General features: G+C 50.0%; 1 protein-coding gene across 2 annotated transcripts in view; it reads right to left on the bottom strand.

Annotated features, from left to right (window-relative positions):
- Window positions 1–19,993, bottom strand: part of PRKG1 (protein kinase cGMP-dependent 1) — a 513,502-nt gene that overhangs the window by 472,035 nt on the left and 21,474 nt on the right. The window contains exon 1 of one of the 2 annotated variants that reach the window (XM_075154072.1): window positions 6,631–6,941. The exons of the other annotated variant lie outside the window; for it this stretch is intronic. Within the exon in view, the coding sequence (XP_075010173.1) occupies window positions 6,631–6,941 (311 nt within the window). Of the gene's footprint in view, window positions 1–6,630; window positions 6,942–19,993 lie in introns of those variants that run through there. 2 annotated transcript variants of the gene reach the window in all.

The raw sequence follows: 19,993 nt of genomic DNA, 5'->3' as shown, positions 1-19,993 counted from the left end.
CTAAGCAGAACTAAAAATAATTGAAATTCCAGCAACGTTTAATCTTGCCGTCACTCATCAAAGCAAGAATCAGACAGAAAATGACAAAACTAATATGTGGCTTTAATAGCTTTGTCCGGTGCACTGTTTTTTACATTCCTTTGAATAAAACACCTCTGGTCTTTAGAGTTTACATTCAGCATAAACATTACCTGACTAAACAAGCGTACTTCAGAGATGACCCAGAACACTACTTGCCGATAGAGAAAAGTCCTTGTCCTCTGCATAATAACTAAATACGATACGGTTATTCCTTACCACCACTAGTAACCAAAGCCTCAGAAGGCTGAATTTTACAAAGAGCCAAACTACCAGCAATCTCACGCCTGCCACTTCACAACGCGTTAAGCAGCACAGACTCTGAGGCGTGAGTCACACGCGTGCCTCTTGCGTAGAGGAAAGCCCCATCCACCGCCACCACTGCCGAGCCAGACCTGTCAAAAGAGAGTAAAATAACATTTGACTGACTTGCATTCGCCGCTATCCTTGACGCGCTGCACGTTAAAACTTCTGTCAGGAAGCATATCACCCTTCACAATAAAACCTCACCCCTGCGAAGCACGAGGAGGCTCTGCTCTCAGCCCTGCTGCGCGCACAGAAGCGGAGCAAGTTGGGTGTTTGGGGAGTCAGGAGAGGAGACGGCTCACGAGGCAACTCTGCCAAGCTGCCTTGGCCAGCCGTAGAGAGGAGGTGAGTTTAGGACTGGACTACTGGGTGGGCAACAAGTCCCACGCGCCCAGGTTCACCAGCACTTGCTACAGGAGCTGCCTGTCCTTCGCAGCATCCAAGAGCTTGTCCATGCAAATCGGCCAGCTGAAGCCAAACACAAAAACCGTGATAGGGTTTGAGTGGCACCGCGCCGCTGCTAGAACAGAGACAAGTCGATCTGTCCCCTTGAGAGCCGCCGAGACGAGTGGAAAGCTCACCAGCGGGGGCCTAAGGGAGATCATTCCCCAAGGCCACGCTCTTGGCCACATCTCGTATCGGTGGGCACGTCATCCTTTCTCACAGACCTCCGACCAGTGGCGAATCGCTGCCCCATCGCCGCTCGACACATATATTAAAGTCCTAACCCTAAAGTCCTAACCCCCTAAATCCTGCGTGCCGAAAAAAACCCCACTGACATTAATGGATGTCAGCGTTTAATGAAGAATCAGCAGATCTTTCCAGGCACATAAATTCTTCTTCAGAACAATGTGACGCTACATTCAGATTACCCCACAGATTCCACATTATATCACGCAGCACCTAAAAGCAACCACAGCAGTTAATTACTCTCAAACAAATGATAAACGCGTTGCAGTCGGTCGCTGGACACATCATACTGAATTACAACTTGATACCGGAAAAAAAAAATTTAAGGTTGCACCCCTACATCCATCGCTGCTGACCGCTTTTGATATGATGTTTTCTGCAGCGCGACACCAAAACCAGAACGTAACAGGACTAAAGAGGCCACCATCCCTCGCCTGATTTCACAGCTCCTGTCCTACATTTCAGGAAGGAATCACGGCGTGAGCGTTGTCTCGGTTCCCGATCGCAGGTCCCTCAATCATCTCAACCATCAGTTTCTAGCGGTTAAATTATGTTGCAACCATCCTCCAAATTGTTTTAGAAAGAAGAAAGCGTGGGGTTTAAGAAAAGGGGTTGGGTTTTTGGTTGTTTTGATTTTTTTAGAAGTATAGTTTGAGAGTTTTAATTAATGGACAGCTCCCTGGTACTGCAGCATACATACCATTTATAAACACCAGCAGATAATTTTATGCAAACACTCTAAATATGAAGTGCTTTTCAAATATTTCTGGGGGTTTTATTACTATTATGATCACTTAAAAATATGCCTCTAGTCCACAGAAGACGTGCACATTCACCTTCAAAGAGCCAATTTGGCCGTTGAAGGGATTTTGTTAAATCTCTTGTATGTATGTAGTACTTTCCCTAAGGCTATGCAACCAAGTATTTTAATTTTTTTAAACCAGAACTCTTAAATACGACTCACAGGCTGCTCCTCCCCCCCAAAAAAAAGAATCTCTGGGATTTTGGCAGATTCCCCAGCTTTACATTCGCAGCATTCCTAAGTCTGTTAACTCACAAAACCAAGTCATTTTCCATCTTACTCAACATTTTCTATCATGACAGGACATTTTGCCGTTATCTCAGTTAACGACGGGGCATACGCCACCTCTGACAAGAGGATCGGGCCCTATATATTTCTTCACGCTCACGAGCTCTCCGCTTTGTTTTACATTCTGCTTCAACAATTTTTTTTCCCTTCTGGAGAACAAAATATGCTGATTACACAGTCTTCCAAAAAAGCATACAGCTGTTGCCAATCACCAAACGAAACAGCCTTTTAAAATTAAAGTCCTGGATATTTTCCCTTGGCAAGTACAAAATGACGAAAGCAAAGAGACGAGAGTTACAGCTTCCTAGTTAAAAAGGCTGTTCTTTGGTCTGCAGCTCTGTACAATCTTCATCGGAATAACAGTTGGTACAAACTCGGTCTGGCGGTATTCTTTTCATGCTGACAGGCTGTTAGCAGCCAGGATATATCCTGCGAGAGGTCAAAGGTGTGGAAAAACAAACAGAGCAGCAATTTCAGAAGACGAAGAGGAGATAAGGATTTGTCATGGCATTTTTCTACCACGGCAAACCATCCAGCTTTCTCCACTGTCTGTGCCCACTTACTCCAGTCACTTCTTGCAAGTTAGTTCCTTTGAGGGGAGAAAGAAAAAGCCACTTATTTTAGACAACTGGCTTCTAGTTACTTGAATACGAAGACCGAAAAAGAAGCCCATGCCTGACTTCTCTCGCTGGTCTCATAACTTGGAAGAAAATGGCAGGATGTGTTCCTCCACGGATTTTAGCTATAAACTCCTCAGGTGAACCCACAAAGTTTAGAGGCAAAATAAGCCCAACCCTGCAACAGCAACTAAAACTCTTAACACTCTGAAACAGATTTTTTTTTAAACTCTATGCATCTTAAATGGTGGGGGTTGTGTGCAAGGTAAGATCTTGCAGGAAATTTAATGGTATTTTTTCTATACGAGGCAATTAAATTCACTTTCACACTTAAAAGCCATTCGGAGTTTAACCACTTTATAACCCAAAATCTTCTACGTGGAATCACAGCAGCTTCCACAGACGCTCCGCCACAGAGCCAGACCCAGGTATCAGAAGTCCACCATGGCCCTCATGATCACTCCTCATCGTTTCTAACAGACTTCCTACTACCACTGATCCTACCGATCTCCAGCCGCCTTAGGTGCTCCACCAGATCAGGAGGACAGACCCAGCACCACTTAACTGCAAAAAAACCACAGGCTACCAAACAACTGAAGATTTCCTGTGTGTCCTCTTGGTGCTCCTACTTCTGTATAATGCTGGAAAACAGGCTGATACTTCGGTGGCTTGGCAAAACCAAAGGCTGGATGCCATGACCTGAAGAGTCACTGAGGTTCGGCATGAACAGGGCAAAAAAGTCAACCCTTCTTTGCGTATTTTGGTAGTTCCTGTTCTGCTTCCAGGTCTCTCCACCTTAACCTCCGGTACCATCACAGTTATCTTGAACATCAAAGATTGTGTCACGTTTGTTTAATCAAGACAAGGACCTGCCCTCAACCACACAGGAGCACTGTGTAAGCCGTGTTTGCGACTGCACGTAGAAAAGCATAAGGAAAATCAAAATTTAGGTATTAATGATCCCAAATGAACTAAACCAGTTGCGCTTCCTCACTCAGTCTCCCAGGTGCATCCACCACTAACGGAGCAGGTCATCTGGATTGTATTCTAATCACGAGAACTACAGGTAAGCAAAAGACACGGCTCATGTTTTCTTTTATTTAGGTAGCCGAATCTTCTTTTCCATTGGGATGCTCAAATTAAAAGTGCCCTTCAGTGCAGTTACGGATTTAGGCAAGCACCCAAGATGACGGACTATCGGACCCAAGAAGACGTCGTGTCGCCTCAGCAGGTGTCCATCCTTGGGCACGAAGCTTTGAGGGCTTCTCCTCACCATAACGTGACGGCTCAAACAGACGAGCCAACGTTTCCTAGAGCAACGTGCACTCCTGAAGCTGTGAGCAAGTATCTCTTCCACCTCGGTGATCAAGGTCTGAAGCGGCAAGTTGACTTAAATATTGTAAATAGTACCTGAGTATTGACCATGGAAGGTCCATATGAAATACTCCCTCAGGCAGGTGGCAGGCGTTACACCCCATGTGAGACTACGGCAAGGCATTTACACAATCAGCAATTAAAATTCAAGCTGGAAAACGCCAGTTCAAGGCTTCGTCAGGCTTCCTACGTATTTCAGCGTACACGGCAGAGGCTCGGGGCTCGTTCTGCTGAAAGCCGAAGCGCTTCCCTGGGCTGCAGGGGGCTCGATTCACACTTCGAGGGCACCAAGGGGTGCACACACACACCCCCCCTGACAGAAAAATAAACATTTTCGGATGCGATACGCCGCCTTACAGTTTAATTGAGGAAATTAATGACTCTGGGCGGCCTTATCCCACCTTAGACGTTTACCAGACACACGGCGGCTTGCACAGACCCACGGGCCTGCCCGCACCTCAGCCCTGCTCACGGGGCAGCCGTCCCCCCGCCTGACGGCCCGCTCTCCACTTTTGGGGTGTTTTTTCCTTGGTTTTGGGGTGGTTTTGGTTGGGTTTTTTTTTTTGGTCCAGCACCGTTTCTCCCCGCCGCCCTTTTGAATCCGGAGCCGCGGGCGTTCGCCTTAAAAGGGCAAAATATCTGTGGAGAAACGGCGGCGGGAATGGGGCGGGGGGGGGGGGGAGCGGGCAGGCAGGAGAGCCGGCAGCCGCCGCCCCGCTACCGCAGGGCGGCCGGGCTCGGCCGGGGGTCCCGAGGCGGCGGCGGGGCCGGCCCATGGCGGCCGCCCTCCCTGGGCGGGCGGCCCCGGCGCGGCGGTTGCCAGGAGACGGCGGGGCCCCGCCATGGCGGCGGGAAGGGCCGAGGCTGCGCGGGCAGGGCAGGGCCAGCGGCACCGCCCGGCCTCGGCCCCAGCCCATAACCTACGGGGGGGGGTAGACGAGCGAGCCCCGGCCCCCGGCAGGCACCTCCCGCCCTGACATCCCCAGTCAGGGCAACGGCGAGCACCTGGGCATGGTCCCTCGCAGCTGCAGCACCACCCGCCCCGCCATCGCCTCGGCCCGGGAGTAAACCCGCACCCGCGTGGAGCTGGTGAGGTCCCAGCGACACGGCGTCGAGGGGCCGAGGGCCCCGTCCGCCATGTGCCCTCACAAGCGGCTGGGGGGGGGGAGTGACCTGCATCCCCAAGCCCGCCCAAAACAAGAACAACCCCAACTACCAGGATGGCTCCAACGATCCTCCACGACCCCAGCGCTCCCGTTTAATTCGGCGAGGAAGATGTCGGTCGCAAAGGGGAGGCGGATTTGTCCACCGACCGGCAGCGGCCAAGGGGAGGTCGAGCCCCGGTTGCCGCCAGCCGAGGGGCACGGCCCGGGGGCAGCGGGCAGGGGGAGGCGAGCCCCGGGCCGGCCCCTGCCGCCCTCCGCTGTGCCGGCACATGAAGCCCGGCGCTTCAGCAGCGGATGATCTCTTTTTCCCTTCTTTTTTTTTTTTTTCCCCCTTAAGGGGTGCTGAACCAAATGCATTGCGATTTATTGGCTAGGAAAAGATACTAAGGGGGGTGGGGGTGGGTGATCCCGTTCCTGCGAGGTCTCCGTTTTCTCCATTAAATTGCTCTAATTCGCCTCGTCTGCGGCAAGTCTGAAACCAGGGCAGAGCATCTCCCGGGCGTGCGCTGAGCCGGGAGCCGAGGTTCCCCGCAACTTTCCCCTCCCGCCGCCCCCCGCACACCCTCCACCGGACCAGGACACTGCAACCAGCCCCTGCCGCTGCCTCCCCCCCCCCCAAAAAAAAAAACCCCACCAGCACCCACCGGGCAAAGGAGGCCAGGCAGGGCGGCGAGAAGGCTGCTGGAGACCCGGGCACCGCACCCCGCCGGGCTCCAAGTTTCCCTGCCCGCCCCGCTGTGAATCGCTGCCTGCAGGATGCCGCTCCTCCCCGGAGGGGAGAGACCCCCCGGGTTTCTCCCGTCCCCTCCCGCAGCGGTAAAGCCCCCGAGACCGCGATGCGCTCCGGTTCAACCCGCCGGCAGCAGAAACTCCCCCGGCGGCAGCCCGCCCCTGCCCGAGCTCGCCGCCGTGCCTCCCCCGGCGGGATGGGGGGGCGGCCGCGTCCGAAAGGAGCCCGGCCGGGCCGGGCCGGGGGAGCGCGGCTCTCCCCTCCCCTCAAGCCTCCAAGCCCCCAGCTCGCAACTTTCCCACCCCGCGAACGGCGGGGCCGCCCGGGAGGGTGCGGGGGCGGGCGGCAGCCGGGGCGGCCGCGCTTCGGAGCTCCGCTTCCCCCACCCCCGGTCCCTCCCCGGCGGGCGGCGGCAGCAGCAGGACGGGGGACGGAGGGGAAGAGGCGTCCGCCGGCTGCCCCGCAGGCAGCGAGGGGAGAAGGGGGCGAGAGGGGCTGAGCGCGGCGGCTGGAGCGGCGAGGCACGGAGCGCTCCGCTCCCCGCGGGCGGTGGGTACCCGGGGTGAACCCCCTGCTTACTGTGGGCTCTTGGGGTAGAAGGGGAGGGTGACGTGGCTGAGATCCTGGATGTCAAAAGCGGTGGGCTCGGCCGAGATCGCCTGCCGCTTGGTCCTCTGCTCCCCCTGCAAGGTGCCGGCGCTCTGCTGCTGCGCCTGCTGGGTGGCGGGCCGGATCACGGAGCGGTACTTGTCCAGCTCGTTCTGCAGCTTCTGGATCAGTTCGTCCTTCTGGTCCAACTCCAGCTCCAGCTCGTCGATGAGCGCATCCCGCTGCCGCAGCTCCTCGATCTTCTCCTGCAGCGCGTACTGTAAATCCCGCAAAGTGCCCATGGTCCTGCCGCCTCGCTCGCCCCTCGCCTCTCCCGGCAACTTTCCCCCCCGGGCCGCCCGCCGCCTCCCCGCACTTGGGCCAACTTCGCCTCCGCCGCCCCCTCCGCCCCGGCCCGGCCCGGCCCGGCGCGGCCCCGCTGCCCGCCGGGGCCCCGCCGCCGCCGGACCCCCGCCGCCGGCACCGCGCTCGGGAGCCGGGTTGGTAGGGCCGATTTCGATCCGCCTGCGTCAGGCTAGGCTGGAGAGGGAGCGGGAGACACACACTCGCGGAGGGGGAGGGAGGGAGGGAAGGCGGCGGGGAGGGAGGCAGGGGCTCCTGCGAGGATGCACATGCACTCCCCGCTCCCTCCTTCTTCCCCGGCTCCCCGCACCGCCCACGCCCCCGCGGGGTCGCCCGGCGGGGGATGCGGGGAGGGGGCTGGCCGGCGCCCCCCCCCCCTCCCCCCGGGGCTGCGGGAGCGCTCCGCCGCCGGGAGCCTGTGCCGAGCCCTCCCCTCCCGTCCTTTTGCAGGAGGAGGCCATCAAACGGGTCCAAACCCCGGGAGATGGCTGCGCAAACCTGCCCTCGCCGTCCCGCTTTCGGGGCGTCCCCTGGTCCTCTCCCTTCCCATCCTCTGCTCCAATCGAGGGTGCTACTTTGTTCCCTACAGAACTTGCCCGGCTTATTTCCCATTTACTTTTTTTGCGCGTTTTTTTAACGGCCAATTTTTGGTGTCTTCTCTGAGTGAAAGCACAAGCCAGTGCCTGGCATGGCTCCTGCTCAGTCTCAGCAAGCTTTGGGCTCCAAAAACCCAAATTTTAACGTGAATATCGGTCAAGTATGTATGCACTGGAACAGCCTGGAGGCAGGGCATATGGATCTTAGAGCACTAAAAAAAACCTAACTTAAAATACAGGAAATAGACTTTCTGTGTAGCCCCGATACCCACATGAAAGCATAAGCTAGTTTCTGCCGTACCAAACACGATAGGATTTTCCCAAGTGTGCGAGCGCGATGCCTCATGCACCAGGATTTTCTGCCTGCCGACAAATCCCTACACGCCGGTGCTACCTATGCGATACAGTCCACGGGTCTGCAGCACAGAAATAACCAAATAAAATAAATGAGCCGCATCGGCTGAGCCCTCCGTGCCAAATGGCTCTGTTTTCTTTTGTCTTGCCTGCGCTTGCCAGGCGCAGAAGGGACAGCGACGTACGCCCGTGACAACGCGGCTCCTGGGCTTGGCCCTCCAGGGTAGAAAGAGGGATCTGTGGGCTAGAAAATAGGTGGTTTGGGGGTTTCCCAGTAAGATTGCATAGTCTGGAGGAGTCAGGGGTAAAAACCCCCACAGCCCAGCAAGGCGCAGGGACCCCGCAAGAGCTTTTGCAGCGCTGGGACACCGGCACAGTTTCGTGCTCGGATGTTTTCAGGGCAGCAGAAGCAGCTGCTTCAGTTCCCTCTCTGGGGGTTTGATTTGGGGAGGAGAGAGGTAGGATGCAGCCATGGAACACATTTTTTGGAGGTGGGTCGTACCTACGTGTTTCTATCTGCTGTTAGCAGTGTGTCTAGACCCCCCATTTAGGCATTAGCTGGAAATGAGAGACATCCAGACAGAGACCGTGTTTATGGGATTGAGCTTTTTTGGTTGGGCCGGGTTTTTTTTTTTTTTTTTACTGTTACATACTGGCACTTGGCTGAGTCCAAAGTTCCAACTTTCAACCTGCAGATGGTCTTTATAAAATAAAATTAAAAAAAAAAGAACGAATGAGGAATTACAACTGCTCCCCGCTGAACGCTGCTGTTTGAAAGGGCCTGGCCTCTGTTCATAAGCATGAGGCTTTGCGGTTTCTTCAACGTATTTGATACCTCCTACATTTTTTGAGATGCACGTGAAAAAAAAAAAAAATTGGGTTATGTGAAACGCTTCAGTTTTCAGTCCCCTTGATGCATATGTGCCAGGCACAAAAGCAAAGTCCCCTGGTTGTTTTCACGGGTTGCCAAAGCGCTTTAAGTACAGACAGCATTTTTTACTGCATATTCCCTCCATTTCAACCTTGCATAACTCGCTAGGAACAAAAGTACCAAACATTTTCTGAATATTTCCATTTTAAAGACGACCGGCGTTAAATAGATGCACTCCTGCTGCCTACAAACTAGAAATCAATGATAAATAAAATATTTTAATAGCATTCAGCCGACATGCTTAAAGTTTTATTGTTTTCCTCCCTACAGAAGTGATACCAACTTCTGGACGAGGGAGACGGCGATACAGTTAACCGAAGCCCACCGGGCTTCAAAAGAATAACAGCCCTGGGGGGAAACTTGCGCATAATTTCTTGATGACAAGCGGTAAAGTCACATTACTTGGTTTCTATTAGAGGTGCACAGCCTGGGACTGAGACAACTGTACCTAGATCAGAAAGGATCTGGAGAAAACCGTGAGAAATTAGGGGAAATAAAACTGGCGAGGAATTTAGCGGAGTATATCTAAAGAAAATATTTATTTACAGGTGGGAAGCAGATTTTCATAAGACCTACGAGGTCTCAAGAGAGATTTTATGGCTCGGTTTTAGATTTGGGACTATAATCAGCAGCTGTCAAGGCTAAGGCTGGTCTTTCCTGATTTAAGGATGAGGCCAAAGCCACCCAAAGGGCTTCACAACCTGACAGCCGAGTTCTGCCGCGGGAAGGCAGCCAGCAGTTGCCTATTTTTGATTATTCACTGCTCTCCCAAAGAAACCATCGGGCGAGTGCAGATCTCCTCCCTGCGGTTCATACTTCAGGCTTTCCTGGTACCGGCTGGTGTGTAATCTCAGGGATCCCGGGGTACCGCCCCACTCCGATAAAAATAAACCCTCTGATCCCATTCCTTTCAAATTAAAGTTCCCAATAAAAAAATCTCAGACTCTCAGAGCAGCTGCTTTGTCTTCTTGATCCAGTGAACGGAAAGAAAGGGCTTTAGGGAGAAGAATGGCAGGAATGCACCAACTGGCTTGAGTTTCGGGAGGATGGGGCGAAGCTGCTTGCGCTTTGTTAAGGGAGCCTTTGGCTACGGTCGTCCCAAAGCCTTTTTCTGATCCGGGCATTTGCGGTACTGTGCCTGGATGTCAAGTAAGCAGGAAGCCGAAAAACCAGAGCATCTGCAGACGGTGTCCCCTCTGCCCCAAAACACTGCGTGCCGGGGCTTGCTGATGGGAATCACACGGAACAGGGATGTTTCTTCTCTTCGAACAGGCTCTGGTACACTCACAATATTTCCTCTCTGCACAGCTCTCAGGTTTTAATAGCTTTTGCTTCTAAACCTTTCAAGGATCATCTGTCACCAAATGCACCCACTCAGCTGCCATCTTCCAAGCAAAAAAACACATATTTGAAAGCTCTCTATTCTGCAAACATCTCCCCGGGCTCGCCAATCAAAGCTCAGGTAGCAAGCGGGATCGCTGACAGGCAAACGTCACCTTGCTACAGCCGGCCAGGACAGCGTGGACGGAGAAGCTGGACATGCATCACCGAGTACGTACATAAACACTTTCCTCCTCCTGGAAGCATTTTTTTTCCCTGCCTAATCTACTCCAATGCCAATCCTTATTCTTTTCCCCAAATATCTACGGGAGGAGATCAGCCTGTGGTAGAAAGTTCAACCGCTTGGATTTTGCGATGCATTTCTCTGCTGGTCGGGGGTTTGTGCAGATTTGGGAAGGTGTGTGACCCACGGGACTCTGCCTGCCGATGGCCCACAGCCGGTTGCAAAGCCAAATGCGTTCCCTACGTGCATATTCACGGCAACACCTTTACAATGGGAAGAAGGAAAGACTAAAAATACAGGAAGATCTAGAGGAAAGCAGCACGCACACGAGCTGAACTCTTGCAAAAAGCATGCTATAACCAACTCAAGTTGCCGTTCACCCTGGAGAGTCACCACGTCTCATCCGTGGGATGCTACCCCACCCATCCCACCACGCACTCAAAATTCACGCCAGTCCCCGAGGCAGAGGAAGGAGTGCCACCTACTGAAACAGCTGACTAGGGCACATTTCACCATTCTTTTTGCCTTTTGCCCCAAACGGAGTGCCTCCGGTAGTTCCTTCTGGGGCCATGGTGCCCTACAGATTTGCAGGAGGCAGCTGGAAAATAATTCAGCCCCCAAAGATGGGGATGAGGCTGTGTCAAAGCAGCCTCGCCAAGACCAAGGAGCAGGAATTGGCAGTATCCAGGGAGTGCTTCAGCCCCATTTATCTCCGAAAAGAAGTCCTATTGTCTCATGAGATTGGACATTCCCTCTTAGTTTGGTCCTTTCTGGAGCCTCTAAAAATGAAGCTGAAACCCGTTTGTTCCTCCCCACCGAAGGGATGGAGGTACCCAGGGTTGGGCACTCTTGCAGTGAGCGCTGTCTTTTAAACCCCATTGATTCCCAGCGTGCTGAAAGTCAAATCAACATCTCAACTGGATTATCTCAAGGATTTTCCTTTAGTAGGTAGATTCTTTCCATTATCAGTAATGCAACCACTCCAGCCTGCCCTAGGAATTCCTCCCAGGATGAGGATCATTTGGAGTAGAGTGCACGAGAAAAAAAATACCCCAAGACCTATTAATGTTACAAAAAAATGCTCACCGCAGACACAAGAAAAAAAAAATAGTGTGCTGTACTGCAATTGGTAATACGCTTAGCTTTTTATATCACATTCAGGGCATACATAATAACACAAAAATGAATGTTTGTGTCATGCAAGGCAAAGGAATGAGACACTCCGAGTGTATAATAGCACAGAATTATCCATGTGACACGGTGGTTTCAAGCCCTCCTCCCCTCGCGTGCACAGATGCATGTGCCAGAAGCAGATTTAAGTTTCCTGTTCTCCTTCTTGGGTCCTTTGCCCAGAAAAATAGATGGCACGAAGGACCTAACGCACTGGCAAGGTAAGAGGTAACCCTCCCCTCGTGGTTTTTGCAAGCTGGAGGAAAGCCTGTACCTGCGGTTCCTGCTGGGTGGGCGGCAGAGCTGGAACACTGGAAGAATATCGGGCATCTTTATGGGAGGAACATGAGTTTTACATAAAAATGGCACAATACGTTATTCTCAATATCCAGCAGTTGAATACACATTCAACAAGCCCTTCAGAGCTTTTTCCTTCCATTAGAGCAACCAAAAGAGTTCCCCGCACTAACAAGACCCTATTCACACCACCCCTGCCTATGTGTCTAGAGAAACCACAGATCCTCTGCCCTCCAAAAAGCATCTGACACACTTCAGTTGAAAGATGCCTTTCTAAGGCAGGCTTTTCCTCCCATGATTGCACGGGAAGTTGGATTTTCAACGGCTCACCCCGTCAGACGGTTGCATGTGGTGGCAGCGGGTCTCCGCGTCCCTCGGCTGCTCACGAGTCCCTGCGGGAGAGGAGGGGATGCTACGGCCTTCCTGGTAGCACCTTCTCATATCCTCAGCCTAAATGAAATCCTTGGGGCTGGGCTTTCTCCAGGAAAGAGTAAACACATATCCCCTCGATAGGAGCTGCGAATAGCAGCGGATCTCCAGGCAGGTCAGGCGTGGGAACCACCGCCCCTGATCCCAATCCCCATCCCATCCATACACACCTCAAGTGACTGGTTGATTTTTTCCCCACTTGCCAAAAAGGGCTGGACTTGCCCGGCAAGGTCAGGCACGAGTGGAGCTTAGACACGTCTTCCCGTGGGCTGGATGAAGCCAGAAGCGGCTTCAAAATGATTCAGCTGCCTTAAGAAGTCTCTTTAGGCTCCTGTGAAGCAGCAACTTGTTCTGAAAACTGCCAACATAAATACTTAGTGATGTTTTGCAGTTACTACAATTAGACACTGACTATGCCCCTGCTTTTCTCAGCAGTCCCAGGGCACGGACTATGTAGAGCAAAAGCAGCATTTAAACAAGGAGAGCCCTGGAAATGTAGTTTTTCTTTTGCTTTCAGCCTTAAGCTACCGGCAAATGAACCCAGGGACCAATTAAGCTAAATGTGAGGATGCAGATCTGGTCTTGGAGCCATGAGACACAAGATATAATGGAGGTGAAGTTTGTAGAAAACGTCAACTCAGTTGACGTAGTTGGAAAAAGAGATTCATTCTGGCTCTCACGCACGTATCCGTGAGACTGGAAGAAGCTGTAACGTTAGAAAGGAGCAGGGAGCCATGTGTTGGATCTGAGGCCACTGATTTTCATGGAGACACGGCTGGGATAGCCAGGCCAGCTTCCTTGCACTTCTCGTCAACCAGAGTTTAACCACTCGGGACAGCCCATGCTCAATGACCCTTTTATCTTCACTATTCAACACACGTTCCTCCTCCCGCCGTATGACATCTCAGTGTCGCGGTGAAGGGGTGGGAGAGCTGGGCGACTCATCCGTCACCCAGCCCACGCACCAAACGGCGTGGGGTTCCTGCCCGCGGATGAAAACAACCCAGCCTGATCACACGACAGGGACAACCTCCTAACGCTGAAAAGCTCTGCAGTGCAGTCAGTCACCGAACTGACGACACGCACAAGCTACCAAAAGTTTCCCAAACCTCACTTTGAGAGGCAAGACCCTTACAAAGCCACCGACAGAGCCAGGAACCCTACAGCTGCCCAACACGCGGCGTATCACCTTTGCATTGCGTTGCTCGGGAAAGGCACCTGGGCAGAATATAGATCTGACCACGCGGTCCAGGCAATCAGGAACCCAACACAGGGTGTCGGGACATCTGGGGTCAAATCCCAGCTTTCTGCCTCTGTTTCTGACTTCGTCTGCTCCTGCTAACCTTTTCTGCGTGAGATCTTCCCTTCGTTTGTCTTTATGTGGGACCCTAACTAGCAACAACAGCTTCTAGGGGCACATTCCGGATTCTTGCGTCGGTATTCAGCGGTACGCTGGTAAAAACTTGAGTTGACCAAAAGGAAGGTTTCTTTTGCGAGCCAGGCTGCAATTCTTCATGGGGTACTTTTAAACTGCTACACAAACATAGATAAACTCACCAGCTCTTACCAGGCAGTTACATCTTCTCCTTTCTCCACCCTCCCTTCCCTTCCGCGACTTGCTGATTTTTTTTTTAGTCACGGTTCTCTGATTGCAAGAGGTGGAAAGCAAAGTACTCAGGAAGGTACGAACAGCGAGAGACTTGTTTCCCCAACCCCCCCCAAATTATTTTAATCAATAGCAGCTCATTTCTACGGCCTGATTTTGAAGCTGCTTGACACCATTTCTTAACTTCCCGGGTTTAACGGTAGCAAACCACTTGCCAGCCCCGAGCGTTTGCCGTTCCGGGCGCTCCCTCTCATCGCCCTTTTGGACCCTGCAGCGTTTCTTATCTCTCCTTGCCAGCGATGCACCACTCACCTACTGTAATTGCCTTGGTCTGTTGGGCTGATTTATCCAACCTTCAAAACAATTCGTTTATATTTGAAATTGGATTAGAAATAAACACATACGGACACACCACCGATATGAAAATAACCAGTGCGTTACCATTATTTTATGACGAATGCATCGTGAACAAGTGCACCGTCTCTTTTATGTAATCAAATTAATTCCTCTGCTTATTAAAAATTATTATTGGAATGTTTCAATATATAAAAATAAGCACGAAGCATAGCTTTTAAGCCTGTGTTTTACATGCCTGGACAACAGGCTGGTTTTTCTTAAAGATAAATACAAGTTGCACTGAAAGTTGCCTTCCTTTTTAGAAAGAGATTTGTGCCGGACTTTATTCTGGTCTTTTTCTGACATCTGCACGTCCTGAGCAACTCGAAAAACTTTACTGAAGTCTTTAAGTATCTAGAAACGTTTGTCTGCAATTCGAGCAATGCTAAACCCTTCCTTACAGAAAACATTTCCAGAAAAGATTTGTACTCGGAGTCGATCCCCGCTATCATTTAAGGCTCAGAATAAATAGCTGCGTCCCACAGAGGACCCGGCTCGTTAAGGTACCAAGGAAACATCCTGAATCATCCAGGCACAATCTGCGAACAGGGGCTCACATCGAGTTTCACAAAGGTTTTACAGCGCTCCGCTGATTCTACAGCTATTTCTTCTTTATGCTTGGGGAAACTTCATTAGGTTGGGCGCTCTGAGTGTGTAAAAATGTTTATGCTCGCCGTTTTCTCTTTGTCGGTGTTCGCTCGAACTGATTGCTCTACTCATCAGAGCATTAGAGGCCAGCGTTCGCCTGATTTCCCCGAGCGTTGCCAACATCTTTCAACCGACTGCCCTGCTGCGTTGGGTGAATCAGGGGATGGGCAGCACTTTTATTCTCACCTTCGCACAATTTCTGCTTCAAATCAGCAGCTAAACCCCTGGGTAAGGTGCAGGGCTCCCTCCTCGCTCTCACTGCACGGCCACTGCCCCGGTCTTGGAGGAGGACGTGCAACCGCATCTCCTCACCCGCCGCAGGCAAGTCGGGCTGTGCGAACCCGGGGCTGTGGTGCCTTTTCTGACTCCAGCTCCACCTCCAGCTGGTTTTGCTCTGACCCTGACTCCTCCCCGTTGCATAGTATTAAAACATGCATTGAAACATGCTGAGAAGGTTCCCCTATGCAACTCTTCTCCACCATAAAACATGCTGGGAAGGTTCACATATGTAATTTTTCCCCACCATAAAACATACTGGAAAGGTTCCCCTATGCAACTCTTCCCCACCATAAAACATGCTGGGAAGGTTCCCCTATACAACTCTTCTCCACCATGAAACGTGCTGGGAAGGTTCCCCTATACAACTCTTCTCCACCATAAAACATACTGGGAAGGTTCCCCTATGCAACTCTTCTCCACCATAAAACATACTGGGAAGGTTCCCCTATACAACTCTTCTCCACCATAAAACATACTGGGAAGGTTCCCCTATGCAACTCTTCTCCACCATAAAACATACTGGGAAGGTTCCCCTATACAACTCTTCTCCACCATAAAACATACTGGGAAGGTTCCCCTATGCAACTCTCCACCATAAAACATACTGGGAAGGTTCCCCTATGCAACTCTTCTCCACCATAAAACATACTGGGAAGGTTCCCCTATGCAACTCTTCACCATAAAACATACTGGGAAGGTTCACCTATGCAACTCTTCACCATAAAACATACTGGGAAGGTTCACCTATGCAACTCTTCACCATAAAACATACTGGGAAGGTTCACCTATGCAACTCTTCACCACCATAAAACATACTGGGAAGGTTCACCTACGCAACTCTTCTCCACCATAAAACATGCTGGGAAGGTTCACCTATGCAACTCTTCTCCACCATAAAACATGCTGGGAAGGTTCACCTATGCAACTCTTCACCATAAAACATACTGGGAAGGTTCCCCTATACAACTCTTCTCCACCATAAAACATGCTGGGAAGGTTCACCTATGTAACTCTTCTCCACCATGAAACATGCTGGGAAGGTTCGCCCCTGCGCATCTTCCCCACCACCTCCTAATCTTTGGTCTGGGTGGAGAAGAGCACAATTTTCGCTGCTGGGGAAGTATGATACCGACTCATGGGAGCTTCCTCAACCCTAGAAGGAAAAATCCTTTGGAAGTGGTGACGCTGCAAAGGCAAACACGCGCTTTGGGTCTGCGTCTCTGTGCTCTAGAAAGAAAGATTTCTAGGTTGGTGTCGATCTTTATAGGCCATTTCTCTGCAAGAACTATTTCTGTTGAAGCTTTATCGTCTATGCTTTTACTTGAGCAGCTCGGCCCAAACAACAGGGCAATTTCTCCATACCCTTATTTATGCAATCCGTATACGCAAAGCCCAGCGTACAAACTCCTCTTCAAAGCATCTGACGTGCTGTGAGAGGGTCTCGTGCTGTTAGAATAGGAAGGATCGATACTGGTACGCAGCATAAAAACCTGCATTGTGGCAGAGAGGAAGGCAACGTATTTGATACTTCTGCTCCCTCCTGGAACAAGAGTGCAAATCCACAACCCGCTTCAAAAATCCCCCTGCTCCTTTACAGATACAAACGTAAATTGGTTTGTGGTTTTTTTTTTTTTTAAACCCCCTTTTTTCCTTTTTCTTTTTTGCTTAAAAGCCACGACTATCAGCAAAACAACTGTTTTCGGCTCATGATTTGGGCATGACGTAGCACGAAGCGCCGTGTGCCGCCTCCCCGCGCAGTGGGTGTTTGGCCCCGCTCCGTTCCCTTACATGGCCTGCAGCTCTGGCAGGCACAGCATTCTCCACATTCTTCCTTTTTTCCCCTGCTTTTTTAATTCTCGTTTCTTTGAGGAGGAGAAAACAGAAAAGGCAAGGAGTAATGCCGCCCTCTACCGCCCTGCTCGCCAGCTCGAGGTGCGCGGCTGCAAACCTGCACGCCAAATACTCGTCGAATCACCACCACCACGAAAAAAAAACAACAAAACGTCCAAAAAACCCCACCCAAAACAAAAAAAAACACCCCAAAACACCCAATCAAAAGGCAATATAGAAACAAAAATATGCACGCATGAAAAAAAAAAAGAGACCGTGGGGGCCAAGACCAGCTCAAACTCAGCTTTAAGTTCCCACTGCTACATTAATATATTCTATTTCTCGGCAAGCGAGAGGGATTAATGCGGCAAGTTTTTCTCGAGTTAGCTACTACAACTCTAAAGAAGCGAACGTCTGGCATATTAGGGGGCATATTTATATAAAAGTGGGCATTTATAAAACCACAGGACTGTCTCTCTGGATGTTCCTTATAGTAGTCAAACTCGCAGCCTTCTTGCTTCTTAATATTCAGTTTCCTCGATAAGCAAATTATTTCAGAGATATAACAACTCTACCTGCGAGTCCCAGCAGACCAGACATCACATTTTAGGTGGGCTTTCTTTACCACACCTACATGCGTTCCCCCTAAAGAGATGCAAAAGAGAGATTGATTTGTTGAAAGTTTGAATCAATTATTTGATTCGGTAATAGGCATTAAATCATTGATTCGCACCAATTCCTGGCTCTCGGCTCAACACCCGGTACTTGCTGCCGCTACAATAAGATGCGGCAACTCCGAGCACACACATAAAAGTCAGGACACGTACACCTAAAAATCTCTATCTTTTCATATTAATGACCAATTTGAAAAAGGAAGACATTTCATTTGCGCTATATACCACAATTCTCTATGTAGTCTCATTTCTTTAGATTTTAAATGATTCCATTTTCAGGAGTCTGAATCTTTTTACTTTCCATTTATATTCCCTCGTAAACTCCCAGAAAAGCCAATTAAATTAAAATAGCTCATGCTAACATCACCATACATATACACATATATCACTGCAATTGCAACTAATCCATCACCTCAAAAAAAAAAAACCTTCCCAAACTCCTCAGATGTACAGATAAAGTTAAACTTTGCAAGCAAACTCTTATTTAAAAAACATTAATGTAATTTCCAGACAGAATTGGTATTGATTGGGCAGCAGAACAGCAAATGCTGAGCGTGGAGGTCTAAATTATGGGGAAAGAATCAATACAGGAGCCCCACTAGAATGGAAGATTTAAATAGATGGTTCTTTCCCCTCAAGCTTCTATATATTTTTGTACGGGACACTCAGGAGACGGGGTAAATAATGTTTTTAAAAGGCAAATCAAACCCAAACAGATTAGGAGATTCAGGGAAATACATTTATCCTCAAGCTGAAACGGTACGGTACCCACTTCTTCGGTGGCAAAGCAAGGTCAGCCCAGGGTCTAGCTGAGAATAAGTTAAAGCATGTCCCAACTTACATTGTGGAGAGAGGTAAAACCTTTTATTAGCCCAGATAAGGATGCTGGAAGAGAGAGGCGTGATTTCGAGGCTAAGCCATAAAATATATTTGTGATACCTATATGAAATAAGCCACAAAATATCTACCAGGAGATGAAACTGGAGATGTGAACCTTATATCTGATATCCAGCCTACGAATGAGCAAAATTCTGCGATCGGTGCTGTTCGAAGGCATAAGCACAACCGACACGCCATAATCATTTCTTGTTCACAGCTTGCTACAGCCTGAGCTGGATTTGAAATCTCAGGGAGTCTTAAAGCATCTCCACGAACCTGCACAGACAAGAACTGCACCAAACATCTCCGCTTCGCAACACAACCCCCTTCTCGACCGATGTTCTTCCAGGTTCATTGATGGAAACGAGTCCATTTCTCACCTGTGGCTTCTCCTCTTACTTTTATTACGAGGCATTGTTTGCAATTGCCCCAAATGTGCAGCTAACATCTGCATATCGATGCAACCTATTAACAAGTTTCCCCAAAACCATTAGAGCTGAAGCAGGTTTTGAGGTTTTCAGTGGAGAATTCACTTCACCTGGGTAATCACTTGATGAGAGGGAAAGCTCAGAGCAGAGGTAAATGCCAAGCCTTTCCATTTCATCTTGGGAAATCAAAAGCATTTCTTAAATATCTCTCTCATTAACCCATTTTAACAGGGTTCTTCCAATTCCACAACAAACTGCATCCATTTACATTCAATACTAACTAAGAATTACCTTCAGAGCGAAAAGCAATGCTTATTAACAAAACAAGAGCAGGAGGAAAACGGAATCCTCCGAGGGATTTTCCTTTAGACCCAAACACTGAAACATCCTTCGAGGAATCAGGATGGCAGATGCCTCCTCATGTAAATAAGAAATCTTAGACACGTTTTCAGCACGATGCCTTTAGGGAAGATAAAAACCACGCAAAAAGAGAACCAAATCGGGATATATCCACTTATATCAATAAGTGGGAAGAGTCAGAGGGGGTGTATTTCCATATGAAGGCCTCTAGTGTAAATCAATTATCTGTCTACAACGCAACCAGTTCCAGCTTTCTGGGAAAAAAGACCTGTTTTCCTGAGGCTACGTCTTATTCATCCGCCAGAGAGAGTAATGCAGACAGAGCATTTCGACAATGACCGTTTCCAGTCCTAAAATCTCAGTTGACGCTCGTTAGTTGAACTCAAAGCTTCAAATTAATGCAATGTTTTTCCTTTGTAACTACTAAATACTTTTTGCCTTTTTACCGGAAAAGCCTTTCACCGTACATTCAGGTTTTACTGCCCGCTGAGTGGCAAGTTACGCGTTTGCGAAACCAGACCCTCCATTTGTACGTCGTTATTAGGACTCC

This window comes from Calonectris borealis, chromosome 7 (genome assembly GCF_964195595.1).
Source record: "Calonectris borealis chromosome 7, bCalBor7.hap1.2, whole genome shotgun sequence".
Lineage (NCBI taxonomy): Eukaryota > Metazoa > Chordata > Aves > Procellariiformes > Procellariidae > Calonectris > Calonectris borealis.
The sequence above is the reverse complement of the archived record's forward strand: the minus strand, read 5'-3'. Positions and strand labels throughout refer to the sequence as shown.